Source organism: Cervus canadensis, chromosome 18 (assembly GCF_019320065.1).
Source record: "Cervus canadensis isolate Bull #8, Minnesota chromosome 18, ASM1932006v1, whole genome shotgun sequence".
NCBI lineage: Eukaryota > Metazoa > Chordata > Mammalia > Artiodactyla > Cervidae > Cervus > Cervus canadensis.
Genome location: NC_057403.1, coordinates 14,731,876 through 14,758,935, shown reverse-complemented (window position 1 = coordinate 14,758,935; position 27,060 = coordinate 14,731,876). Strand labels below are relative to the sequence as shown.

The 27,060-nt window shown below is 45.6% G+C and overlaps 4 protein-coding genes across 5 annotated transcripts in view; all 4 read left to right on the top strand.

Moving 5' to 3' along the window:
* Nucleotides 1–27,060, top strand: part of LOC122420188 (cationic amino acid transporter 3-like) — a 183,137-nt gene that overhangs the window by 82,116 nt on the left and 73,961 nt on the right.
* The window catches only part of LOC122420184 (cationic amino acid transporter 3-like), a 32,085-nt gene continuing 12,637 nt past the window's right edge, over nt 7,613–27,060 (top strand). Inside the window, exons 1-2 of the mRNA XM_043435033.1 lie at nt 7,613–7,760; nt 12,520–12,591. The gene's annotated coding sequence lies outside the window, so the exon portion shown is untranslated. The remainder of the gene's footprint in view (nt 7,761–12,519; nt 12,592–27,060) is intronic.
* Nucleotides 12,537–27,060, top strand: part of LOC122421234 (cationic amino acid transporter 3-like) — a 214,225-nt gene continuing 199,701 nt past the window's right edge. Inside the window, exon 1 of the mRNA XM_043437107.1 lies at nt 12,537–12,582. The gene's annotated coding sequence lies outside the window, so the exon portion shown is untranslated. The remainder of the gene's footprint in view (nt 12,583–27,060) is intronic.
* LOC122420178 (cationic amino acid transporter 3-like) lies at nt 15,025–22,757 on the top strand. 2 transcript variants are annotated; one of them, XM_043435023.1, is made up of 11 exons: nt 15,025–15,684; nt 16,337–16,495; nt 19,520–19,706; nt 19,908–20,020; nt 20,187–20,409; nt 20,581–20,720; nt 20,829–20,931; nt 21,128–21,324; nt 21,526–21,692; nt 21,965–22,073; nt 22,237–22,757. In XM_043435023.1, the coding sequence occupies exons 1-11, from the start codon at nt 15,312–15,314 to the stop codon at nt 22,320–22,322; spliced, it is 1,857 nt and encodes a 618-aa protein (XP_043290958.1). In that variant the 5' UTR covers nt 15,025–15,311; the 3' UTR covers nt 22,323–22,757. The 2 variants fall into 2 exon arrangements, with proteins under 2 accessions (XP_043290958.1, XP_043290959.1); XM_043435024.1 differs by lacking the exons at nt 21,965–22,073; nt 22,237–22,757 and having other exon boundaries at nt 21,497–21,668.

The following is a 27,060-nucleotide window of genomic DNA, read 5'->3' as shown; positions in this document are numbered from 1 at the left end:
TGTGAACTACTTGTTATACTAGTAATTTTTTTAATTGAAGTATCTCAAACTAAAATGAAATATTTTTTTTAATTAAAAAAAATGCTATCAACATAAAAAAACAAAGTATCATTGGTTTACAATATAACATTCATCTCAAATATACAGCACAGTGATTTGGTAGTTTTACAGATGATACTCCAGTAGAAGTTATACAAGACAATGGCTATAATTCCTTGTGCTCCAAACATATCCTTACTGGTTATGTATTCAGTTCAGTCACTCAGTTGTGTCTGACTCTTTGTGACCCCACGGACTGTAGCATGCCAGGCCTCCTGTCCATCACGAACACTCAGAGCTTACTCAAACTCATGTTCATCGAGTCAGCGATGCCATCCAACCGTCTCCTTTTCTGTCGTCCCCTTCTCCTCCTACCTTGTATCTCTTAATCCCATATACCCAGTTTGCCCCTTCCCTCTTCCCTCTCTTCACAGATGGCCACTTGTAAGTTTTCTGAATTGGTGAGGCTGTTTCTGTTTTGCTATATGTGTTCATTTATGTTATTTTTTTCAGATTCTACACATAATATTATACAGCATCTGTAAAAATACCGAAATCCCTAGGCGGTACACCTAAAAGTAATATAAACCAAGTCTATTTGAATAAATAAACAATGAGTTAGACATCCACTCCAGAGGAAAGGCACCTCTGTGAGCATGGGGGACACAGCGCCATCTGCCCAAGGAGCCCTGGAGGAGTCTTGTCCGCCTGTGCATCCGGGTCACAGGCCGACAGACCTCGCTATGGGCCGCAGAACCTGCAGAGCCAGGGAACCTGCCTGGACCCCTCTGGGAGTGATACTGCCAGTGGTGGTGGTGGTCGTGGTGATGGTGGTCGTGGGAACCCAGAGATACTGACCTAGAGATTCCATGCAAGGGAGGGGATTCACAGAAGGTCAGCCTTTACTTAGAGAAGGTAATGGCACCCCACTCCAGTACTCTTGCCTGGAAAATCCCATGGACGAACGAGCCTGGTTGGCTGCAGTCCATGGGGTCGCTAAGTCCCTTTCACTTTTCGCTTTCACGCACTGGAGAAGGAAATGGCAACCCACTCCAGTGTTCTTGCATGGAGAATCCCAGGGATGGGGGAGCCTGGTGGGCTGCCATCTATAGGGTCGCACAGATCGGACACAACTGAAGCGACTTAGCAGCAGCAGCAGTAACCTTCACTAGGGGCTTCCCCCGTGGTTCAGCGGTAGAGAACTCACCTGCCAATGCAGCAGACACAGGAATCACGGGTTCGACCCCTGGGTTGGAAAGATCCCCTGGAGAAGGACATAGCAACCCACTCTAGGATTCTTGCCTGGAGAATCCCATGGACAGAGGAGCCTGGTGGGCTAGGGTCCATGGGGTCACAAAGAGTCGGACAGGACTGAAGAGACTGATGACACATGCAGCCTTCACTGAGTGGGCGAGGATTCTGGCATTAAAAAAAAAAAAAAAAAAAAGGAGTCTGATCAAGGCTCACGTAGCAGACGCTTTCCCCGCCCCCCCCCCCCCCAACAAGGAAACATCCCACGGGGTTGACCTCCCACCACAGAAAGAGCTGCCCTAGTTCTGCAGACATCCGTGGAGACACCTGTTTCTCTCCAGCAGCACCAGAGACCTGAGGGGGGACCCCCATGACGAGGGAGAGGAAGGGTTTTGAGGAAGGGTTTTGGTAAAGAGGCTGATAAACACCGCGAAGGGCATGAAAGTGACTGCTCCCCACAGGCAGTTCACTGAGAAGCTTCCGGGAGCACCACCCTCCGGAACCTCCCTCCTGGGTCCCCGGGCACCCTCAGTGCCCCGGGTGCTGGACCTACACCAGCCCCCCCAACTCTCCGGGGGCTCCTTGTGTGACCCGCCCCCTGCAGGGCCCATGGCAGCTCTGGTAGGGAAGGGGCAGGCTCAGAAACCAGCCCCTGCTATGGGCGAGGGTGCCCGCAGACGTGAGGTCTAGTGCCGCCTGCTGGAAATCCAAAGACAGGTTTCCAGGAGGCAGCCTGGTGAGTTGTAAGAGCAGCTCAGCTCAGTTCAGTTCAGTCGCTCAGTCGTGACCTCATGGACTGCAGCACGCCAGGCTTCCCTGTCCATCACCAACTCCTGGAGCTTGCTCAGACTCATACCAATCAAGTCGGTGATGCCATCCAACCATCTGTCATCCCCTTCTCCTCCTGCCTTCAATCTTCCCAGCACTGGGGTCTTTTCAAATGAGTCAAGGCTTCTCATGAGGTGGCCAAAGTATTGGAGTTTCAGCTTCAGCATCTGTCCTTCCAATGAACACCCAGGACTGATTTCCTTTAGGATGCACTGGTTGGATGTCCTTGCAGTTCAAGGGACTCTCAAGAGTCTTCTCCAAAACCACAGTTCAGAAGCATCAATTCTTCAGTGCTCAGCTTTCTTTATAGTCCAACTCTCACATCCATAAGTGACTACTGGAAAAACCATAGCTCTGATTGGACGGACCTTTGTTGGCAAAGTAATGTCTCTGCTTTTTAGTACACTGTCCAGGTTGGTCACAGCTTTCCTCCTGAGGAGCAGGCGTCTTTTAATTTCATGGCCGCAATCACCATGCAGCCACAGGGTCTTTTCCAATGAGTCAGTTCTTCGCATCAGGCGGCCAAAGTATTGCAGCTTCAGCTTCAGCATCAGTCTTTCCAATGAATCTTCAGGACTGATTTCTTTTAGGATCACAGACGAGACAGAAATGCTTAAGAATTCTCCCACAAAAAAAAAAAAAAAAGAAGAATTCTCCCACAAGAGGGAGCAAGCAGAGTGGAGCAGGTGTAGGGAGAGAAAGACAGGAAACCCCAGGAATCACCACCACCGTCAAAGAGAATAATACTCCAGCTGGAGGGAACCACCACAGACTGAAGGACAAGTCTGCTCCTTCAAATGTGAGAGCACTGATGAAAGACTACAAAAACACCCATAAAAATCAGGCAGATGTGCCATCACAAATAAAAACACTGCGTTTCCAATAAGCTACAACCTGGATGAGCCTGGCGGCCATTATGCTAGTGAAGGCAGTTCCACAGGAAATGACGCAGACCGGAAGGTTCCACTGAGTGAAGCCCCTGGAGGGTCAGGTTAAGAGAGCAGAGTGGGGGTCGCCAGGAACTGCAGAGCAGCAAGGGGGAATTTCAGTCTAATGTGTACAGTTTCAGCTTTGTGAGATGAAAAAAAGGTCAAGAGATTGGTTATACAAACTATGAATGTGCTTAACACTTTTTTTTTGGTCCTTAACAGTTTTGAACTGGACACTTAAAATGGTTAAAGTGGTAAATTTTATATTGTGTGTATTTTAGCACAATAAAGGCCATCTCAGAACTACCCTTGAGGGGAACCACAGAAGAGTCAGGGCTGATAGCTGCACTGCAGGTGTTTCCTCCCGACCCCATCTCCACCCCAACAACCTGGGGTGAGGACTGTCTTCTGTGCTCAGGACTCCCCGCTTCAGTTCTTGGAGATGTCTCAGCTCCAGCCACGCACGGCTTAACCTCAGCCTCCCTGACTGCCCCAGTGCTCCAGGCTCTGCTCCAAGGATTCAGTAAGTCTCGGGTCACCCTCTTCTGTGGGAGATTGGGCGCTGAGTTCACATCCTCCCAAGGAGACCTCTGCAACCCCAGAGTGCAGGGGTTAGCCCAGCTCCAGCCTGAGGGTGGAGAGACTCGTTTTCTAGATGAAAGTGTCTGTACTCTGTGTGTGTGTGTGTGTGTGTGTGTGTGTGTGTGTGTGTAAGGGAAGGTGCGGGAGATTAGATCAGTGCTGTGAGACTCTAAGACAATTTTACTCATGTTCAAATAATATTAGAGATTAATTACCCTTCAGTATGGGTTATGATGTGGGCCACTGATTTCAGGCTCCTGTATTCTTCTGGCCTTTGGAATGTATGGGTTCCTCCTCTTCTGTAGATATTCAGGTAACTGTAAGGGACTGAACACCCACAGATTTAGGTTTGTGTGGAGGACCAATGCTTGCTGACTTATAGTCAGTCCCCTTTGGGTTTGCTACACCCAGTAACTGTGTGAAGCTTGTGCTATTACTTATGATGGGCAGCAATTTTTTAAATGGTGATAAAATACACATAACATAACATTAACCAACTTAACTGTTTTAAGTGTACAGTCCAAAAATGTTAAGTATATTTACACGGTTGTGCAGCCAGTCCCTGGAACACGTTCTCCTGTGTCCCCATTGAACGATAACTCCCCAGTTCCCCCTTTACCTCAGCCCCTGGCCAACCACCATTCCACATTTGTCTCCACGGCTTTGACTCTTTCAGTACTTCATAGAAGTGGAATCATGCGATATTTGTATTTTTGTGACTGGCTTATGTCATTCAGCATAATGTCCTCAAATTACCTCCACATGGTAGCATGCGTCAGAAGTTCCTGCCTTTTTAAGGCTTAGTAATATTCCACTTGGGTATAGACCACCTTGTGTTTATGCAGTCCTTCCTGGATGAATGTTTGTGATGCTTCCAGCTTTCAACTTTCCAACTTGCCAGAAGAATCCTGTGGTTAGAGGAGTCTGGCAGGCTACAGTCAATGGGGTCACAAAGAGTCGGATACAATATGGGTGACTTTAATTTTCAACTTTCAGCTCCTATGAATAATGCTGCTGTGACCCTGGGTGTACAAATATCTCTTTGAGAATCTATTTTCATTTCTTTTGGGTGTACTTGCTGAAGTGGAATTGCTGGATTGTTGCAAATTATTTTTAACTTTGGAGCAAGAACCATGTGTTCTCCAGAGCAGGTGCACCATTTGACATGCACAAGGGCTCATCAGCAGAATTTAAACAAGAGGAAAACATGGGTCCAGAGAACTGAATGACTTCCTCAAGGGCACAAAGTGTTGGCAGAACCAAGATTCTAATCAGAGCTTCCTGGCTGTTTGAATGCTTGCTCTGAACCAAAGTGCTAAACTTGGACTTTGGAGTAACAGTGGTGGAAGCCACCTGGCAGGTGACTTCTGTTAATTGGGTCAGTCGAGCCTTGCAGAGCCCTGTGGTGAGGTGTATTTCATGCCTCAAAGAGCAGGAAACAGGGTCCTGCCATTGCTGATTCAGAATGGAGACTAGACCTCTCTCCTTCCAGGCAGGTTTTTTTTTGGAGGGGAATATAATTGCTTTACAATGTTGTGTTGGTTTCTGCTTTACAACCACGTGAATTAGCCATGTGTACACACACATCCCCTCCCTCCTGGACCGCCCCCTCCCTCCCACCCCCTCCCACCCTCTCGGTCCGCACAGAGCCCCCAGCTGAGCCCCCTGTGCTAACAGCAGCTTCCCACCAGCTGTCTGTGTTACACGTGGTCGCGTATATGTCAATGCTACTATTTCAGTTTGTTCCCCACCCCTCCCCGCCCTGTGTCCACAAGTCCATTTTCTACATTTGCTCCTCCATTCCTAACCTGTAAATGGATTCATCAATATCATTTTTTCTAAGATTCAATATACTTGCATTAATATACACTTGATCAGGTCACACAGAGTGAAGTAAATCAGAGACAGGCTGCTCTGGTTTGTGTGTGTGGGCATTGGGGGAGAATGGATACATTAATATGTATGGCTCAGTCCCTTCCCTTTTCACCTGAAACTGTCACAACATTCTTAATCAGCTCTACCCCAATACAAAATAAAAAGAGAAAAGAAAAAAAAGAGGCCACTCTGGTTTGATGATTTGACTGAGCCAGGCTAGAGTCTGTCCCTCCCTACAAATTCCATTTCATTCTGTCCCAAAGCAGAGTTCCAATTTCACGTCAGCCTGCAAGCAGTGAAACAGAAAGCTACCAGGTTTCAGGATCCTTGGTGAAGATTGTGTGGAGTGTGAGTTCTCTGATCATCAAACCCCTTAAAGACACTTCGTCCCTATCCAAGAAGGCAGGGAATAATGACAATAATAACCTCCCCTGAATTACACAGGACAGCAGGACAGAGACAGTAGGCATTTTGTGCAAAATCAGACCAGCTGAGAGGTGCGGGAGTTTGGATGGGAACCGGCAGAGCAGGTTGATTTCAATGAAAAAATCATCATTCTTATCCACTCAGCTTTTACCGATTAAGCAGCTACTGCGTGTGACTGGGACTGTGCTGGAATCTTTTGCTTCTGAAGAAGCAGAAAGCTTTGCTTTCTAGGTTCTTTTGTTGATCTAATAATTAATTTGACATGGCACAAATTAACAAATTTGATTTGTTAAGTGTGAGAGTCCCATAGAACTCTTTCTGCCTAATTTATTTTTTAATTGGAGGATAGTTACTTTACACTGTTGTGCTGTTTCTGCCATACAACAACTCAATTTAGTCATAATTATACATATATCAGAGAAGGCAATGGCACCCCACTCCAGTACTCTTGCCTGGAAAGTCGCATGGACGGAGGAGCCTGGTATGCTGCAGTCCATGGGGTCGCTGAGTCAGACACAACTGAGAGACTTCACTTTCACTTTTTACTTACATGCATTGGAGAAAGAAGTGGCAGCCCACTCCAGTATTCTTGCTTGGAGAATCCCAGGGACAGGGGAGGCTGGTGGGCCGCTGTCTATGGGGTGGCACAGAGTCAGACACTGAAGCGACTTAGCAGCATACATATATCCTCCCCCTTGAGCCTCCCTCCCCTCCCCCAACCCACCCTTTAGGTCTCCACAGAGACGGGGCTGAGCCCCCTGTTACATAGCAATTTCTCATCAGCTCTAATTTACACCCAGAGGTGTATGAATGTCAGGGCGACTCTCAGTTCGCCCCACCCTCTCCTTCCCCACTAGTCTGTTCTCTGCATCTGCCCCGGGGGGCTCCCAGGCACAGAGGTCTTTCTGTCTTCTGTTTCTTGCAGGCAAGACTCCGGCCGTGATTACCTTCCATGCGTTCCAAAGGGCAGATTCGAGCAGTTGCTGATCAAGGGAGGAGCAGCCCCAGAACCAGCTGAGATTAAAGGGACCAGAGAAGGTCATCAACAGTGGGAGAGCCCATCAAGAGTGGGGACCACAGGCCCTGGGTCCCCCGAGATGAGATGAGATGAAGGGAGTGCAAGCCCTGCTTAGCCCGCAATCTTGTCAGGGACCCCGCCTTGGACCCACAGTTGTAAAAGCCCTGATTAAACTCCCTGGGGTTGAGACACATCACTCTTTTCAGGCAGAAGCCTGGTGTGTCTCCCTTTGCCCAGTAAATAAGAAAGCTGTCCTCTTCTACTTCCCCCAGAATTGGCTTGGGGGTTGATTCGGCATCTGTGTAGAGAGTCTGAGTCTTTGGTAACACTGGAACAGTCCAGTGTGGAAACAGAAACCAGAAAACCGGCCAAAGGCTAACAGAGACTGGGAAGGACGGCCCCGTATGAATGATTTACCTGCGTGTTTATGGAGCTCCTCCTCGTGGGGTGGGAGACCCCACACCCTTTCCCTCTGGGTGTGTAATGGCCTTGCTTCTGTCTTAACTGAACACACTGTGCTTGTCTGCTTGTTGGGCTGAGTATAATACACATTCTACCTGTTCTTGTTTTTGATTTTTACAGTTTTTGCCTCCTTGAGAAACGCATTTTTCAATGAGGGCAAAAGCTGGGGGGACCTTGTTTTGAGCCTCTAGCCCCTGGTGGACAAGCAGCTAGGATTCCTGGTTTTCATCCAGGCCCCCCACCCTCACCCCAGGTCCAATTCCTGGGCAGAGAACGAGGCTCTGGCTTCAAACCACCGCTCACGGCTGACTCTCTCCAAGATCATTGTTGCTGAAACCCGGGATTTCAAGGTAAAGCCGGTCTCCCCAGACTGTTGGCTGGAGACTTCTGAGTCTCTCTCTCTCTCCATGAAAACTTGCTCTCACTCTCTGCTTTGTTCTCTTTCTAAGACCCACAGGTTTCGATCAAGATCCGCTCAGTGAAGGAGCCCAAGTTTTGGTTTTTCTCTCTTCCCTCTCCCTCTCTCTCACTCTGCTAAACCACACCCCCAGCATGTCCCTGCCTTCATCGATGTTGCGAGCAAGGCGCTAGGAGCCATAGCTCACCTCCCACCACCTCCAAGAAATTGCTCCCTGCTACACCCACACTTTATCCCCTGGCTCCACTGCCTTTCTCTAATTTTTTTTTTCCCTGTGATTTCCTTTCCTACTTTACTCGAGAAGCAAGATTTCTTTTTCACCTAAACTTTATGTCCCCTTTAGTTTTACCCCAGATGCCAAACAGGGTGATAGACTTGGGGTGCTCCTGCTGTTTAATCTCCCACCATGGCCAGTGCCCACAAATCCTCTGGGAATCCTCCTGCCTCCAGGCCCTCAGGCCCTCCAGCAAGTCCCCCCTCACTCCGGGCAAGGGACAGCCTGATGGACAGGCCACATTCCAGCAGACCTCATTGCTGCAAAAGACGCCTCTCAGGAAAGTCTTGGCAATGTCTCCCAGAAGGGACTGGCCCTCCAGAGATGTCAGGTCAGGGATCAAAGGTAGAGCAGAGGACACTCAAATCCCACCAAGCACAGGATTTGAGGGAAATCCAGAAAACACTCTGAGCCACCATCAGGTGCCCCCTAGGAATGCTTCTGGCTTCTCTGGTAGCTTGGACAGTAAAGAATCTCCCTGCGATGCAGAAGACCTGAGTTCAGTACCTGGATTGGGAAGATCCCCTGGAGAAGGGAATGGCAACCCCCTGCAGTATTCTTGCCTGGAGAATCCCATGGAGAGAGCAGCCTGGTAGGCTACAGTCCATGGGGCTGCAGAGAGTCAGACAAGACTGAGCGACTAACACTAACTCTACCAGGAATGCTTCTGGGATGCAGGACTTTATTTCCAAGAGTGCAGTTCTTGGTTGCAGGCTGCTCACCATGGAGAATCCCCTTTCTAATCCAGAGAGGCAGGAAAAGGAAAACTAGGCTTTGCTGTAATGTTGCCTGGCCTTTATTTAAGTTGGGGCATGAAAAAATTTGGTCTCTCACTTTTAATGCTGCTGCTAAGTTGCTTCAGTCGTGGCCGACTCTGTGCGACCCCATAGACGGCAGCCCACCAGGCTCCCCTGTCCCTGGGATTCTCCAGGCAAGAACACTGGAGTGGGTTGCCATTTCCTTCTCCAATGCATGAAAGTGAAAAGTGAAAGTGAAGTCATGTCCAATTCTTTGCGACCCCATGGATTGCAGCCAACCAGGCTCCTCTGTCCACGGGATTTTCCAGGCAAGAGTACTAGAGTGGGTTGCCTTTGCCTTCTCTGTTCGCTTATAATACTATCCTACAATTAGATATGCATTGCCAAAGTATGGGAACGTGGATGGAGGTTAACCACCCTACATTCTAAACGATCCCCTTTAATCTTCCCCCAAATCTCAGGGGAGAAATCAAGCTTTCCCCACTCCTGCAAGTTCGCTTACTTCTTCAGACTGTTCTGATCAGCCAAATGAAAACAATGGAATACACTCACACAGACATATACACCTGTAAACAAAACCAAAACAGCAAAAAACTAAATAAAGCACAAGAGATAGACCCGGCAGGCAAAGGGAACCAAAATTGATAGACACCAGTTACAAAGAAAATTAACTAAAGCACAAGCTAGAAAATAAAACCATATCAAGGTGCCAACTGGGGAATAAAGCAACGGAAACAAAATAAACATGGTGAGAAAAAGAAAGAAAAGGAAGAAAGAATAGAAGAAACAAAGTTAAATAGAGGTAGATAAAGATTTATGTATATTAAAGAATAACTACAACAGGAAAATAGCAGTAAGAAAATCCAAAGAATAAATGTAGAAAAATAAAAATAATAATAAAATTTAAAACTTTAAGAATTAAAAAGGAAAACCCCATAGAACCACAGAAGGCCAACACAGAGGCAGAAGTATAAATAGGAAATAAAAAGTGTGATTAAAAAAAACTCTCCCTGGAGGGTAAAAAAATTCTCAAAAGCTTAAGCAGATTTAATAGTACTAATAAAATCAACTACTATAGCAACACAGTCGGGGGTGGGGGGAAGGAAAAAATCCAGAAGTAACTAGAGAACAAAGTTAAAGTATAAGAATAATAAATGCTTTTCTTGGATCTCACCTGTCAGCATTCTTTCTGTTGCTGGGAGTCTCCGGGCACCTCACCTCCCCGGGATGCCCTCCAGCACTGCGCTGGTCTTTGGCCCTGCTGCGTGGGCAGCTCAGATTCTAATTTGGTCCTATTCCTGCTGTTCTTGCCTCCGTGGTCCACAGCTGCCAGAGCTGTGTGTTTTCTTCTGCGGGAGCGCTCGGTGTCCTTTCATATGTTCAGAGACACAGAGTCTGCTCCTTGACCGAGTGGATTCAATCTGCAGCTTGTGCAGCAGGTGGGAAGGTTCTGAGTTCTCCTCCTCAGCCGCACTGCCCCTGGGTTTCAGCTGTGTCTTGGTCTCCACCTCTGCCTGTGAGTCGTCCACAGGGCTTTGCTGCTGAGGCTGCCCTGGAGGGCTTGGGTCTGCCCCAGGGAGGACGGGGTGCGGGGGGTGCAGCTGCTGGGGTGGCAGGGCCCGGGGCACCAGGTGCTCAGGGGAACTGGTGGCTAGGGCCGCAGGAAAGGGCTTTTTCTAGCCTCTGGCAGCTCAGCCCCAGTGAGGATCTAGCGTGGGGGTGGCACAGCTGCTCTGATCGTGGGAACTCTGGGGCCGCCAAGTGTGCAGGGACCCCAGCTGTCTCAGCCGCGGGAGCTCTGGTTCTCCCAGAGTCTCGTCCTGGCCTCTGGCAGCTGCAGTCAGAGCGCCTCTGTGGCCCGTCCTTCTCTATGCACCCGGCTCCCTCCCCAGTGAAGGCAGGGAAGGGCCAACCTCTCTCTGGGGACTTCCACTGTCCAGGGCTGACGTGTGGGGACAGAGAGGCTACAGCGATAGCTCCACCACCTGTGAGTGACTCAGCAGGATTGCCCTGCCTCCATCAGTTCAGTTCAGTTCAGTCGCTCAGTCATATCTGACTCTTTGTGACCCAATGAACCGCAGCACACCAGGTCTCCCTGTCCATCACCAACTCCTGGAGTCCACCCAAACCCGTGTCCATTGAGTCGGTGATGCCACCCAACCATCTCATCCTCTGTCATCCCCTTCTCCTCCCACCTTCAATCTTTCCCAGCATCAGGGTCTTTTCCAATGAGTCAGTTCTTCAAATCAGGTGGCCAAAGTATTGGAGTTTCAGCTTCAACATCAGTCCTTCCAATGACTATCCAGAACTGATTTCCTTTTGGGTGGACTGGTTGGATCTTGTTGCAGTCCAAGGAACTCTCAAGAGCTTTCTCCAACACCACAGTTCAAAAGCATCAATGCTTTGGCACTCAGCTTTCTTTATAGTTCAACTCTCACATCCATACATGACTACTGGAAAAACTATAGCCTTGACTGGACGGACCTTTGTTGGCAACGTAATGTCTCTGCTTTTTAGTATGTTGTCGAGGTTGGTCATAACAGGCATTTCCCACTGCCCCACATCACCTCAGGCCCTCTCCTCACAGTCAACAGCAGACCTCGTCCTGGGATCGCTCCACAATCCCTCCGCTCCAGCTCCCAGCCCTGCACCTTCTAGGGGACTTGCGTCCCTGTCTGTGGTAGTATGGCTGCGGCTAGGATCGTCTGCATGATTCTCATTGCATTCAGACTTCACAGATCAGCTTCCCTCATAGCTCAGTCAGCAAAGAATCTGCCTGCAATACAGGAGAACTGGCTTTGATTCCTGGGTCATCAGGAAGATTCCCCTGGAGAAGGAAATGGCAACCTCCTCTAGTATTCTTGCCTGGAGAATCCCATGGACAGAGGAGCCTGGCGGGCTATAGCAAGAGTCATGCCTTAGTGACTGTACCCCCACCACCACCATCTCAGGTCAGCTGCTTCACCCTCAGCCTCAAGTGCTTCTCCCCTGTCCCCTGAACAGTTTCCTCGCCCTCCAAGGGCGCCCATGTGGGGACTGGACCCCTGCTTCATTCCCCCCACCTGCCAAGGGCATGTCCAGTCCTACTAACTCTCTTTCCCCCCTACTTCCTTCACCCCACTGAGTTTTGTGTGGTTCTATATATTCTTCTCCAGTGGCCAGGTGCTCCTGCCTGCTCTCAGCTGCCGTTCTGCAAGATCTCCTGTGTCTGAAGGTGTCTTCCTGATGTATCTCTGCAGAGAGACGAACTCCACATCCACCTGCTCCTCTGCCATCTCATTCCCCCTCATCTGGTCAAACTAAGACCCCCATCTCCTCAGAGAGACGATCCCTGCTGGGACAGCATTTTATCAGCCAGTCTGCCATTCTTATCTGGGCCAATTTGAGCACTATCTGGTCTAAGTTTTAGCTATAAAACTTTCACTAGAGAAGAGAAAGATGACATTTTATTATGACATGGTGTGGCCACAAAATTCTCTGGACTCCAGAGAAAACTAGCTAAGATAAAACTTTTTGAAACTGGGGGTAGGGGAAACCCCAAACAACAAAAACAACCTCCCCAAACAAAAACAAACAAACAAAAACTGGTTCTTTTTGCATGTGCAATTAGAGAAAGCTAGCTTTTAAAATACTTTTATTTATTTATTTTTTTTTTTCAGAATTCTGACACTGAGAGAACAAGTCCTGTAGAAGAACATGACTTTCCCTGTGCCTTAAGATCACACTCTCAGGTACATTTCTCTTATCTAGTCTAATAATCTCCAGTTCCTGAGACTGAGGGGGAAATGGAAAGGAAGTCTTTTAAACTTATCCTTATTAAAACTGTTGTCTATAAACCAGTGAGTTTTATAATACCTGATTCATGACTAAGTTTAGAAAATGAACCCATAAGATCCCTATCTGGATGTATGCATGTCTCAGTATTTGTCTTTGTTATGGATTTTTGAGATTAATTTGTAAAGGAGCTCTATTAAATTGGCTTAAAGAAAAGTAAGCACTTACAAATCAAACAGTTCTAAAAATAAGAGACATTAAACTTAATGAATTTCAGGTTCATGTGATCTGGGAAATATTCAGTGTTAAATATCAGATATGAAAGTTAAGTCTCAATATGGACTTTAGAGTCCTATTAATCCCTCTTAGTATGTCTTTAGAGGCATTTATATTAAATATAATACTTTTATTGTACCTGAATGGACTGAATGTCATTAAATTAATGCCATGTATGTTACAACTTTTGTCAGCAAAATCTAACTTGGTATAGGATAAAAGCGTTTGAGTGAACACTTTGGATATAATTATGTCTTAGGTTTTCCAGATTTTTGGTAACTTGGAACTACAGAGTTTTACTAAATCAAGTCAAATAATAACTTATTAAATGTCTAAATTATTTTTAAGATAAAATACTAGAACATGGATCACTGAACAAATCTACATTTACCTACTTTTGTCTTCTTGGGAGAGCAAAACTAAAAACCTTGGGTTTATTGGACATGCTTTGTATTATGTTGGGAAAAGAAATTGCAAGTTGGGAAAATGCAACCAATGGAATATGCTCTTAAATTTCCCAGACAAAAATTGCTAATATGACCAGTGGTTCACAATTGCTTTCTTCTCTGTTTTCAATATAGGTTAAGGTTTTAAGAGCTGAGGATTCTACTTGAAAGGTACTTAAAGCTACTAGAAGCAATAAAGGAAATATTTTAGAATATAGTAGGAAAGTTGTGGTAAGGGAGATACTGCACATGTGCAGAAAGGCTCCATGGGCATCAAAAAGAGGGGGGCACCATTGCATAACAGGTGATGCCATGGACCCCCAGAGGCTGCTGGGCTGGTATCTGTCTTGGAAAAAAAGTTACACACACATGTTGGTGAGGGTCCTAGAGCAGGACAGGACCTAATTGGGTAACGGTAAAACAAAACTGGAAGAAATGCCCTGTATGAATGATTCAGCTGTCTCTTTTCAAAAACTTGTTTTATTTATCTGTTTATTTTGGCTATGATGGGTCTTCCCTGCTCTGCAGACTGTTCTCTAGTTGCAGAGAGCAGCGGCGAGTCTCCAGTTGCCGCGTTCTGACTTCTCACTGAGGTGACTTCTCTTGCTGTGGACCAGAGGGTCTAGGGCTCCCTGGCCTCCCTAGGTGCTGCGGTTCCTGGGTCTGAGAGCACAGGTTCGATTGTCATGACACATGAGCTTAGCTGCCACATGGCATGTGGGATCTTCCAGGACCAGGGATGGAACCTGTGTCTCTGCTATTGGCAGGTGGATATTTATCACTGAGCCACGAGGGAAGCTTTGATTTAACTGCCTCTTTAAGGGGCTCCACCACTTTAGGGAGGATGCCCACACCCTTTCTCTCCAGATGTGTATCTCTGCCTTGCTTCTGTCTTAACGAAACAGCTTCTGTCTGTGCTTTCCTGTTTGTTGTGCTGTGTCTCCGATAATACAATTTTTTAAAAAAAAATCATTTTGCCTCCTTGAGAAATGCAGTTTTCAATGCAGGCAAGAGCCAGGGAAACCTTGTTTCTAGCCTCTAGCCCCTGGTGGATGGGCGGCTAGGATTCCTGGTTTTCGTCCAGGCCACCCAGGTCCAGTTACTGAGCAGAGAACTAAGACTTTGCTTCCAGCCCCCACTCATGGCTCTCTCTCTCTGTGTCTCTCTCTCTCTGCCTCTCTCTCTGAGATCAACCTCATTCAGTTTCAGAAGATGGGAACTGCAAATGATTGGCAAGCAAATCTTTGCCATTCCATGCCGACAAGTCTTTCAAACGCAAGAAACTATGTCATAACAGCTCTTTTTTTCTGACATAGGTCCCATAATCTAAACTATTATGAGCCATGAAGGGAGAGACAAAAGGCTTTTCTTCAGGAGGTAGCATCTTAATTGCCTTCAGTTCAAAACAATCTACAAGACAAAGTGGCACATTTTAGAGTGGAAATTCTGCCCCCCACCCCCACCACTTCTCTTTAAGCAATGCTTCCAGTATATAATAATAATATATTATTTGAAATATATTTAAAGATGCTGAAGCTCCAACACTTTGGGTACCTGATGTGAAGAGCTAACTCATTTGAAAAGACCCTGATGCTGGAAAGATTGAAGGCAGGAGGAGAAGAGGACGACAGAGGGTTGGATGGCATCAGCGACTCGATGGATATGAGTGTGAGCAAACTCTGGGAGATAGTGATGAACAGGAAAGCCTGGCATCCATGCAGTCCATGGAGTTGCAAAGAGTTGGACAAATGTTAGTGACTGAACTGAACTGAACAGATGTTTAAGAAACCGTATCTCAGAGACAGGGAACTTGTCAATGTGTCTTTTTTCACCTGCTCCCCATCACTCCCCTGCTCCCTAGAACTGGACTCCCAGTGCCAAGGGCACATGGACTTTCTTGATGGTTTGCCGTGTCATTTTCTCAGCAGATCTGACCCTCCTCAACTTTATCTAGGATGTTGTGTCAGGATGTTCACCAATTTGGTCAAAAGCTGGTCCGCAGGCGGCTACTGGAACCCAGGGAGGGGTTTGAGAGGCCCAAGGCTGATCATCTGAACACTCTGGACCTGGTGGCCTTGGGTGTGGGCAGCACCCTGGGAGCTGGTGTGTACATCTTGGTTGGAGAAGTGGCTGTGTATGAGGCTGGACCAGCAACTGTCATCTGCTTCTTTGCGGCCGGAGTGTCGACTCTTTTGTCCGGGCTCTGCTACGCGGAGTTGGCAGCCTGGGTACCACGCCCCGGTTCTGCGTATCTCTACAGCTACATCACCATGGGTCAGCTGTGCGCCTTCATCATTGGCTGGAACCTCATCCTCTCCTTTGTCATGGGTGAGATGATGGGGTGGGGGAAGGTGGGGCTTAAGGTCAGAAAATTCAGAGGGGAATTGGAGTGTTGCTGATTCATGAGGTCTTTATTATCCACCTTGTGGAGTGAAGTGGGTAATGTTAGAGGAACTTTATAGCTAGAAACTTTATTCTACTTGGGTCTACGCTGCTTTCCTGAAATGATGGGAGCTAGAACCGAGAAGGAAAGGGACCTGTAGGGAGTGGGTGAGAGGAAGGCATGTCCCACAAGCTCCTCCCCTCAACGTAGTGATGTCTCTGCTCAGCTGTTTCCTCTTTTTTTTTTTTTTTTTTTCAGCTGTTTCCTCTTATCTCCTCCCAACATATTAAATTGGAGAAGGAAATGGCAGCCCACTCCAGTATTCTTGCCTGGGGAATCCCATGGACAGAGGAGCCTGCCAGGCTACAGTCCATGGGGTCACAAAGAGTTGGACACGACTAAGTGACTAACAACAACAACATATTAAATAGTTGACCTGTTCTGTGAATCATCTGGGTCTACTCTCTCCACTGCATAAAAGGAAACATTCTGAGATTAGGGATTTTCTCTGTGTGTTTTCCCCCAAATACATTGCATTGTACAAGGTCGGGGTGCAATTTGTGTTTGTCAATGGGTCTTCATCTTTTGCTGCTGTAGCGACTGCCTGTGAGGCCAGAGCCTGGAGCTACGCCTTTGACAGCCTGATTGGGAACCACATCTCTCAGGCGTTACAGGAGATGTTCTCCCTGCATGTGCCCCACTTCCTGGCCACCTATGTCGACTTTTTTGCCTTCGTCCTGGTGCTGCTGCTCACAGGTGAGACAGAGGTCAGCTAAAATGGGGTGTGGAAGGGGAGCTGGGTACAAAAGGCTTGGGGTTCCAGATGGTGGGAGGCTTAGGGCTGGAATGAAGTGTCTGAGATAAGAGAGACAGGAAGGCAAGGCACAGGCCAATGTTTTCAACCCTTGGCAGTATTGACATTCTGGGTTGAATTATTCTTTAGTGTAGGGGGCTATCCTGTTCATTGCGTGTTTTGCTTTCAGTCGTTGTCAGATCCTGAGTGGCAGCCCTGGTCTTTGTTGTTTAGTTGGTAAGTCACTATCTGACTCTTTACCACCCCATGCAGTGTAGCCTACCAGGTCCCTCTGTCCACAGGATTTTCCAGGCAAGAATACTGGAGTGGGTTGCCATTTCCTTCTCCAGGGGATCTTCCCGACCCCAGGATCAAACCTGCATCTCCTGCATTGGCAGGTGGATTCTTTACCACTGAGCCACCAGGGAAGCCACCACTTGTCTTTACTCACTAGAGAAATTGATGCCCTCCACCCAAAGTATGACAATCAGAATGCCTCAAGATATTGCCAGAAGTCTCTTCAGAGACAAAGTCATCCCCATCTGACAATCATTACTTAGGCTTATAAGTTTCTTCCTTGTACTGACACTGAAGATGTTTGTTTAATTCAGAGGAAATTCACACAAAATAAAATTAACCATTTTATTGTACTCCCCCAGTTTACTGAGATATAATTGATATACAAGATTATATAATTTTAAGATGAGGAAAGTGATGATTTGATAGACCTGTCTACTATGAGATGACTGCCACAATAAGAAATTAGCCATTTGCAAGTGTACAATTCTGTGGGACTTTTATTACATTCACAGTGCTGTGTAACCGTAACCTCCATCTATTTCCAAACATTTTCATCACAACAAAAGTAAATCCTTAAAGATATAAACGTAAGACCAGAAACTATAAAACTCTTAGAGGAAAACATAGGCAAAACCTTCTCTGACATAAGTCACAGCAGAATCCTCTATGACCCACCTCCCAGAGTAATGGAAATAAAAGCAAAAGTAAACAAATGGGACCTGATTAAACTTAAAAGCTTTTGCACAATGAAGGAAATGATAAACAAAATGAAAAGATAGCCTTCAGAATGGGAGAAAATAATAGCAAACAAAGCAACTGACAAAGAATTAATCTCAAAAATATATAAGCAACTCCTGCAGCTCAATTTCAGAAAAATAAATGACCCAATCCAAACATGTGCCAAAGAACTAAACAGACAGTTCTCCAAAGAAGACATACAGATGGCTAACAAACACATGAAAAGATGCTCAACATCACTCATTATCAGAGAAATGCAAATCAAAACCACAATGAAGTACCATCTCACACCGGTCAGAATGGGTGCTATCAAAAAGTCTACAAACAGTAAATGCTGGAGAGGGTGCAGAGAAAAGGGAACCCTCTTACACTGTTGGTGGGAATGCAAACTAGTAGAGCTGCTATGGAGAACAATGTGGAGATTCCTCAAAAAACTGGAAATAGAACTGCCATATGACCTAGCAATCCCACTCCTGGTCATACACACCGAGGAAACCAGAATTGAAAGAGACACATATACCTCAGTGTTCATCGCAGCACTGTTTACAATAGCCAGGACATGGAAGCAGCCTAGATGTCCATTGGCAGACAAATGGATAAGAAAGATGTGGTATATATACACAATGGAATATTACTCAGCCACTAAAAAGAATGTATTTGAATCAGTTCTAATGAGGTGGATGAAACTGGAGCCTATTATACAGAGTGAAGTAAGCCAGAAAGAAAAACACCAATAGAGTACCAGTTCAGTTCAGTTCAGTCGCTCAGTCATGTCTGACCTTTTGCAACCCAATGAATCACAGCACGCCAGGCCTGTGTCCGTCACCAACTCCTGGAATTTACTCAAACTCATGTCCATTGAGTCAGTGATGCCATCCAGTCATCTCATCCTCTGTCGTCCCCTTCTCCTCCTGCCCCCAATTCCTCCCAGCATCAGCGTCTTCTCCAATGAGTCAACTCTTCACATGAGGTGGCCAAAGTATTGGAGTTTCAGCTTCAACATTAGTCCTTCCAATCAACACCCAGGACTGATCTCCTTTAGGATGGACTGGTTGGATCTCCTTGCAGTCCAAGGGGCTCTCGAGTCTTCTCCAACGTCACAGTTCAAAAGCATCAATTCTTCAGCACTCAGCTTTCTTCACAGTCCAACTCTCACATCTATACATGACCACTGGAAAAACTATAGCCTTGACTAGACAGACCTTTGTTGGCAAAGTAATGTCTCTGCTTTTTAATATGCTATCTAGGTTGGTCATAACTTTCCTTCCAAGGAGTAAGCGTCTTTTAATTTTATGGCTGCAATCACCATCTGCAGTGATTTTGGAGCCCAAAAGAATAAAGTCTGACACCGTTTCCACTGTTTCCCCATCTATTTCCCATGAAGTGATGGGACCAGATGCCATGGTCTTAGTTTTCTGAATGTCGAGCTTTAAGCGCATTTATATGGAATTTGGAAAGATGGTAACAATGACCCTCTACGCAAGATAGCAAAAGAGACACAGATGTATAGAACAGTCTTTCAGACTCTGTGGGAGAAGGCAAGGGTGGGATGATTTGAGGGAATAGCATTGAAACAGGTATATTACCATATGTGAAACAGATCGCCAGTCCAGGTTCAATGCATGAGACAGGGTGCTCAGGGCTGGTACACGGATGGGATGACCCTGGGGGATGGGATGGGGAGGGGGGTTCAGGATGGGGAACACATGTACACCCATGGCTGATTCATGTCAATGTATGGCGAAAACCACTACAATATTGTAAAGTAATTAGCCTCCAACTAAAATAAATAAATTAAAGAAACAAACAAAAGGAAACCCTGTACCTGCTGAGCAGTCACCGTCCACCTGCTACTAATGCCCAAACCCCAGCCCCTGTAACCACGAGTTTCCTTTCTGTGTCTATGGATTTGGTTATTTTGGATGTGTCATATTCTATCTTTCCTGCAGGACTGCTGGTTCTGGGAGTTCATGAGTCAGCCCTAGTTAGCAAAGTGTTCACAAGCTTGAACCTTTTGGTCCTCAGCTTCGTGATCCTCTCTGGCTTCATTAAGGGAGACCTGCACAACTGGAAGCTCACGAATCAGGACTACTCACTGAACACATTGAACACATCTGGATACAGTGACATCTCTAGGTTAGGAGGGTCCTCTTGGCCAACTCTTGCATGTGGATGGTGCAGAGCTGGGAATGTGGTGGAGACTAAAGAGACCTGGGCTGATGGATCCAGGAGATGGGAGTCCTGGAGGCCAGCACTTGTGGTATTGAAGGAGGAGCCCAGAAGAGGTGACTGAATTCACCTCACCCACCTTCTTTTTTGTTCCTTCTCTCACCGTAGTTTGGGCCCTCTGGGTTCTGGAGGGTTTGTGCCCTTTGGCTTTGAAGGGATTCTTCATGGAGCGGCGACATGTTTCTACGCCTTTGTTGGCTTTGATGTCATTGCCACTACAGGTAACGTGGTCACTGTGTGTCCTATCGAGGGTCTGGGCAGGTAGGGCTGTCCTTGGGTGTAGGGGTTGGAAGAAGGTTAGACTGCTTTTGGAGGTGCAAGAAGGAAGGGGATTTTGTGCTTTCATTTCAGTGTCTTTCTGAACTCAATACTGCACCCATCTCGCAGGGGGTGAAGTCCCAAATCCTCATCGTTCCATCCCCTTGGGCATCGTGATTTCACTCTCCATCTGCTTTTTGGCATGTTTTGGTGTCTCGGCGGCACTCACCCTCATGGTGCCCTACTACCAGATTCAGCTTGAGAGCCCCTTGCCGCAGGCTTTTCTCCACGTTGGGTGGGGCCCTGCCAGATATGCTGTGGCTGTTGGCGCCCTCTGTGCTCTTACATCCAGGTCAGTGTCTTTTTTTTTCTCCCCGTCTACTGTCAGATGCTCGGGTATCCCAGTCCTTGGGATTGAGAGACAAGAGGGAAGGGTATCTTGCCCCTTGTAGACTAAGGAGCAGAAGCCATTCTCTTCCGTGTTTCTCCACGTCCTCATGTGTGTTTCCATTTTCTTTTCCAGTCTCCTGGGTACTATGTTCCCCATGCCTCGGTTGATCTATGCAATGGCAGAGGATGGGCTCCTTTTCCAGGGCCTTGCTCGGATCTATACCCGCACAGGCACGCCCATCATGGCCATCATATTTGCTGGAAGTCTTACAGGTTAAGGAAAAAAAAAAATCCACTCTGTCCTTGATCAATTTTCTAGACTTGTATATTTCCTCTGGTTTCTCACTCTCTCCATCCATCTTGTTTGTTCCCTCATTCCAGGGGTCATGACTTTACTCTTTGAGCTCAGTGATCTTGTAGACCTCGTGTCAACTGCGATGTTACTCGCTTACTCCCTGGTAGCATTTTCTGTCCTTGTCCTCAGGTGAGACTCCAGTATAGTTTGACTGGGGTGAGGGGAGAGAGGTCTTTTATTTGTCCAAGGTTGATGGGGAGATAATCCTTTTCTGCCTCCCATGCTGCCTTCCAAATGTCCTGTTATTAAGTTGGGAAAGATTAGACTGTCTGTTGTTGGATGAGTAGGGGCTGCTATGAATATTGACTTAATATTTCTACTTCAGGTATCAGCCAGACCAAAACTTAAGCACCAATGAGGCAACAGAGGAGGAAATTGATATTTCTCTGCTAGAAGCTAGTCGTTTTGAACCTCGGCCTGAAGCAAGATCCTCAAACATTCTAAAGAGTCTCTGGTGCCCCAGTAACACCATCCCCACTGTGAAATCTGGGCAGACTGTCTATTGGTGTGCCTTCTTGCTTGGTTAGTGGTGGGATTTCTCATTGGTTGTATTCTGAAATTAACAGAACGGGGAGGGCAGATTGTGTCGGGAAGTTGAGGAAGAATCTTCCAGATAAGATGACCCTTCATGAGGTGGGCAGTTACAGAGATGGGTGTGACCCAAGGTCCTGACATCTTTGTCTTCTGGCTCCAGCCTGTTCTCCTCCTCCTTGACCCCTGCAGTTCTCCTGCTGACCATCCTGAGCCTGATCCTGGCCCAGTGGCCCAGCCAGGTGTTCTCTGGAGACCCCGGGCTCACAACAGTGGCTGTGCTGCTGCTGCTGCTCATCACTGGGGTCACGGTCATCATCTGGAGGCAGCCCCAGAGTCCCTCTTCTGTTTACTTCAAGGTAAGTGATCTTATGGGCTCAGAATGTCCACCTTGAGTGAATGAAGTCAGCCTCCTTTGAGGTCTAAACATCTTTGTCGGCCCAAGGAATAAGGCAAGTTGCTAAAAACCATCGACCCTTCTCTGATCCACACTCGGTGCTTCACATACACAGTCTCAGGAGGCACTGAACTCACAGTCTGAATAAGATTGTGGTCGCCCTATCCATACAGGGCAGCGTCTCCCTCTCAGACGTCTGGCCTGTGTTCAGGGATGAACTGACTCTGCCCACAGGTTCCTGCTCTGCCTGTCCTCCCACTGGTGAGCATCTTTGTGAACGTTTACCTGATGGTGCAGATGGACACTGGGACCTGGGTCCTATTTGGCATTTGGATGGGGATTGGTAAGTGGCTTCCTTGGAAAATAAGACCTGTTGAGAGACTGAATCAAATCATCTCCCTACTACTTCTCCCCTCCTGTCAGACATCATAAAAGGAGGCCTATTGGACATTTGTAAGTGAGAAGAGTGCCAACTTTTCTTTCTCACTGTCTCATTTGCCTACTAGGATTTGCCATATACTTTGGATACGGGATCAGACACAGCCTGGAGAACAGTGAGCCACAGCCACCAGCCTCCACCTCGCAGACTTGACAAAAACATTCCTAGTGATGAATGAATGATGAATCTGTTTCCACAAGAACAGATGTTGTGTGGAATCCTTCTATGCACTGGAGGTATCTTGTGGTTCAAGGGGCATTTTGAGCCTCTATGGAGCTTGAGGTTGGAATGCATTTAGAGCCCTGTGTTCATTGGTAGTGGACAAAACGGCTTCAGAGTTGTATAATTTTAAGTTTTCCAAGCTTAGTATGCATGTAGAAAAGTGCATGCTTCATAAGTGAGTAGCAAGATCAGTTTTCACAAAGAAAGTACAACAATGGAAACATGATCCTGAGGAACTAATAAAATATTAATGGGCACATGAGAAATAGTTTCTTGTGTCTCATTTCCAGTGCAAATACAGATTGTAATCTGGGAAGGAAATGCAGGTAACTATATATTGTGTCAAATGTTACACCTCAAATATTAGGACAGAAATATGTTGAAAGTAAGAAGAAGGGAACATATACACTATGCCAATAGTAACACAAGAAAGCTAAGATAGCTATATTAATATAGGAAAAAGTAGAATTTAAGAAAAAGATAATAACAGATAAAGTAGATCATTCAGTAATGATACAGGGAAAAATTTCTCATTTTTATTTTTTCCCCCAGCTTTATTGAGATATAGTGTAACATTGTGTAAATGATCATTTTTCTTTACTCTTGTTGCAGAACCTTAGAATTACACAGTAAAGTTGATGAGGAAAAGTTCTTAATTGACTAAAAAAAAAAAAAAAACACAAAAACAACCAACCCACAACAGCAACACTTGCATTGCTAGAGGAAGGGAAATGGAATGAGAGATAACGGTTGGTTGATACATGCTTACAGTTGGGTGGAACTAAGAGATAGAAAGTGAACCTGGCAAGTCAAGATAAAAAGTGATCACTGCAGACAGAATGCTTGAAATTGGGATTACACACTTTGACAATGTTGGTAATAATGAAGCATAGGATTTTTTGTGGGAATGAAAAACTGGAGAAGAGTGAAGGGGAGATAAAGGTCAAGAAACTGAACAGCAAAATTGTTAGCTGAATTAAAATATAAATGTAGGAGGATTAACAGAAATAGAAATATCACTGTCTTGCAAGTTCTAATGAAATTACAGTCTTAGGACACAATTAAACCGGAGACTGACTTTGCTAGGTGAAACTTTGATGGAACAGGTTGACATCACCTGATTATCTGATTCTACCCTTCCTGATGTCGGACAACCAGACACCAATAAAGAACACTTTCTGGAACATAGCCCTGATGAAAAGTTGAATCAGAATATAATTACAGATGTATAGAACAGACTTTAGGACTCTGTGGGAGGAGAGGGTGGGATGATCTGAGAGAATAGCACTGAAACATGTATATTGTCAATTGTGAAACAGATCACCAGTCCAGGTTTGATGCATGAGACAAGTGCTCAGGGCTGGTGCGCTAGGATGAGCCAGAGGGATGGGGTGGGGAGGGAGGTGGGAGGGGGGGTTCAGGATGGGGAACACATGTAAATCCATGGCTGATTCATGTCAATGTATGGCAAAAACCACTACAGTATTGTAAAGTAATTAGCCTCCAACTAATATAAATAAATTAAACATTAAAAAATTAATTAATTAAATATTTTTTTTAAAAAAAAGAATATAATCAAATTTTGGATGAACTACCACCTCATAGCAGACATAAGGGACAGATTCACATTTCAGCTGAAAATGCAGTCAGCCAAAACTGGAATGTGGGCAGTTCTCCAGGAAATAAAACGGTGCACTCTTTGTAATATTAGTAGAGGGGATTCCTTGGTGGTCTAGTGATGAGGACTCTATGCTCCCACTTCTGGATACTCAGGTTCCATCCCTGGTCAGGGAACTAAGATCCAGTGAACTTCAAAGTACAGCCAATAAAATAAAATAAATGGTATGACCCAAACAGGAGATTCATTAATTAATTCAAAAAGATCACTCATACAGGCATATCTTGAAAATATTGCTGGTTGGGTCCAGACCACCTGAATAAAAAGAATTGGCAATGAAAAGAGACATAATTGCTTAAGTTTCCCTGTGCATGTGTAAGTTATGTTATATTACACTCTAAGTGAGAAATTGGTTCAGTTCAGTCGCTAGGTCATGTTCAACTCTTTGTCACCCCATGGACTGCAGCACACCAGGCATCCCTGTACATCACCAACTCCCAGAGTTTACTCAAACTCATGTCAATTGAGTGAGTGATGCTATCCAGCCATCTCATCCTCTGTTGTCCCCTTCTCCTCCGCCCTCAATCTTTCCCAGTATCAGGGTCTTTCCAAATGAATCAGCTCTTACATCAGGTGGCCAAATGATTGGAGTTTCAGCTTCAACATCAGTCCTTCCAATGAACACCCAGGACTGATCTCCTCTAGGATGGACTGGTTGGATCTCCTTGCAGTCCAAGGGACTCTTAAGAGTCTTCTCCAACACCACAGTTCAAAAGCATCTATTCTTTGGCGCTCAGCTTTCTTTATAGTCCAACTCTCACATCCATACATGGCTACTGGAAAACCATAGCCTTGACTAGACGGACCTTTGTTGGCAAAGCAATGTCTCTGCTTTTTAATATGCTGTCTAGGTTGGTCATAACTTTCCTTCCAAGGAGTAAGCGTCTTTTAATTTTATGGCTGCAACCACCATCTGCAGTGATTTTGGAACCCAAAACAATAAAGTCAACCACTATTTGCCATGAAGTGATGGGACTGGATGCCATAATCTTAGTTTTTCAGAATGTTGAGCTTTAAGCCAACTTTTCCCTCTCCTCTTTCACTTTCATCAAGAGGCTTTTTAGTTCCTCTTCACTCTCTGCCATAAGTGTGGTGCCATCTGCATATCTGAGGTTATTGATATTTCTCCCAGCAATCTTGATTCCAGCTTGTGCTTCTTCCAGTCCAGCGTTTCTCATGATGTACTCTGCTTATAAGTTAAATAAGCAGGGTGATAATATACAGCCTTGATGTACTCCTTTTCCTATTTGGAACCAGTCTGTTGTTCCATGTCCAGTTCTAACGGTTGCTTCTTGACCTGCATACAGATTTCTCAAGAGGCAGGTCGGGAGGTCTGGTATGACCATCTCTTTCAGAATTTTCCACAGTTTATTGTGATCCATACAGTCAAAGGCTTTGGCATAGTCAGTAAAGCAGAAATAGATGTTTTTCTGGAACTCTCTTGCTTTTTCAATGATCCAGCAGATGTTGGCAATTTGATCTCTGGTTCCTCTGCCTTTTCTAAAACCAGCTTGAATATCTGGAAGTTCACAGTTCATGTATTGCTGAAGCCTGGCTTGCAGAATTTTGAGTATTACTTTGCTAGTGTGTGAGATGAGTGCAATTGTGCAGTAGTTTGATCATTCTTTGGCATTGCCTTTCTTAGGGATTGGAATGAAAACTGATCTTTTCCAGTCCCATGCCCACTGCTGAGTTTTCCAAATTTGCTGGCATATTGAGTGCAGCATTTTCATAGCATCATCTTTTAGGATTTGAAATAGCTCAACTGGAATTCTATCACCTCCACTAGCTTTGTTCATAGTGATGCTTCCTAAGGCCCACTTGACTTCACATTCCAGGATTTCTGGCTCTAGGTCACACCATCGTGATTATCTGGGTCATGAAGATCTATTTTATACAGTTTTTCTGTGTGTTCTTGCCACCTCTTCTTAATATCTTCTGATTCTGTTAGGTCCATTTCTAACATTTCTGTCCTTTATTGTGCCCATCTTTGCATGAAATGTTCCCTTGGTATCTCTAATTTTCTTAAAGAGATCTCTAGTCTTTCCCATTCTGTTGTTTTCCTCTATTTCTTTGCATTGATCACTGAGGAAGGCTTTCTTATTTCTCCTTGCTATTCTTTGGAACTCTGCATTCAAATGGGTATATCTTTCTTTTTCTCCTTTGCTTTTCGCTTCTCTTTTTTTCACAGCTATTTGTAAGGCCTCCTCAGACAGCCATTTTGCCTTTTTGCATTTCTTTTTCTTGGGGATGGTCTTCATCCCTGTCTCCTGTACAGTGTCATGAACCTCCATCCATAGTTCATCAGGCACTCTGTCTATCAGATCTAGTCCCTTAAATCTATTTGTCACTTCCACTGTCTAACCATAAGGGATTTGATTTAGGTCATACCTGAATGGTCTAGTGGTTTTCCCTACTTTCTTCAATTTCAGTCTGAATTTGGCAATAAGGAGTTCATGATCTGAGCCACAGTCAGCTTCTGGTCTTGTTTTTGCTGACTGTATAGAGCTTCTCCATCTTTGGCTGCAAAGAATATAATCAATCTGATTTCAGTGTGAGAAATAACAATCTGTAAAAAAAAAAAAAAATTACTGTGCATACCTTGATTTAAAAATATTCCTTTCTAAGATATGGTGAACATTAACTGACAACACAGTGGCCACAAATCCTCAATTTGTAAAAAGTGCAACATTGGTAAATAGTGAAGTAAGTGTATACATGTATAATCAATATGCATAAAATACCTGTATAAGATACATGGATTAAATGTACACTTTACTTGTTTCACACAAAAAAAGTTAAGACCTACTTAGTTAAAGGAGACAACTGGAGCCTGACTACACGTCTCTCCAAAGCATCACGTCCAGACCAGGTGTCAGGCAAATTCTCCTGAGAAGAAATGAGATCTAGGGGACTTGCCCGGTGGTTCAGTGGATAAGAATCCACCTGCCCATCCAGAAGGCATAGGTTCAATCCCAGAAAAGTTCCACA

What these genes read in the sequence shown, in the direction of transcription:
- LOC122420178 (XM_043435023.1), top strand. Translation starts at nt 15,312, where the DNA reads ATGTTGTGTCAGGATGTTCACCAATTTGGTCAAAAGCTGGTCCGCAGG. An exon ending in CCTCTTCTGTTTACTTCAAG is followed by an intron (nt 21,693 to 21,964) that starts GTAAGTGATCTT and finishes CTCTGCCCACAG; the next exon opens with GTTCCTGCTCTGCCTGTCCT. An exon ending in TGGCATTTGGATGGGGATTG is followed by an intron (nt 22,074 to 22,236) that starts GTAAGTGGCTTC and finishes TTTGCCTACTAG; the next exon opens with GATTTGCCATATACTTTGGA.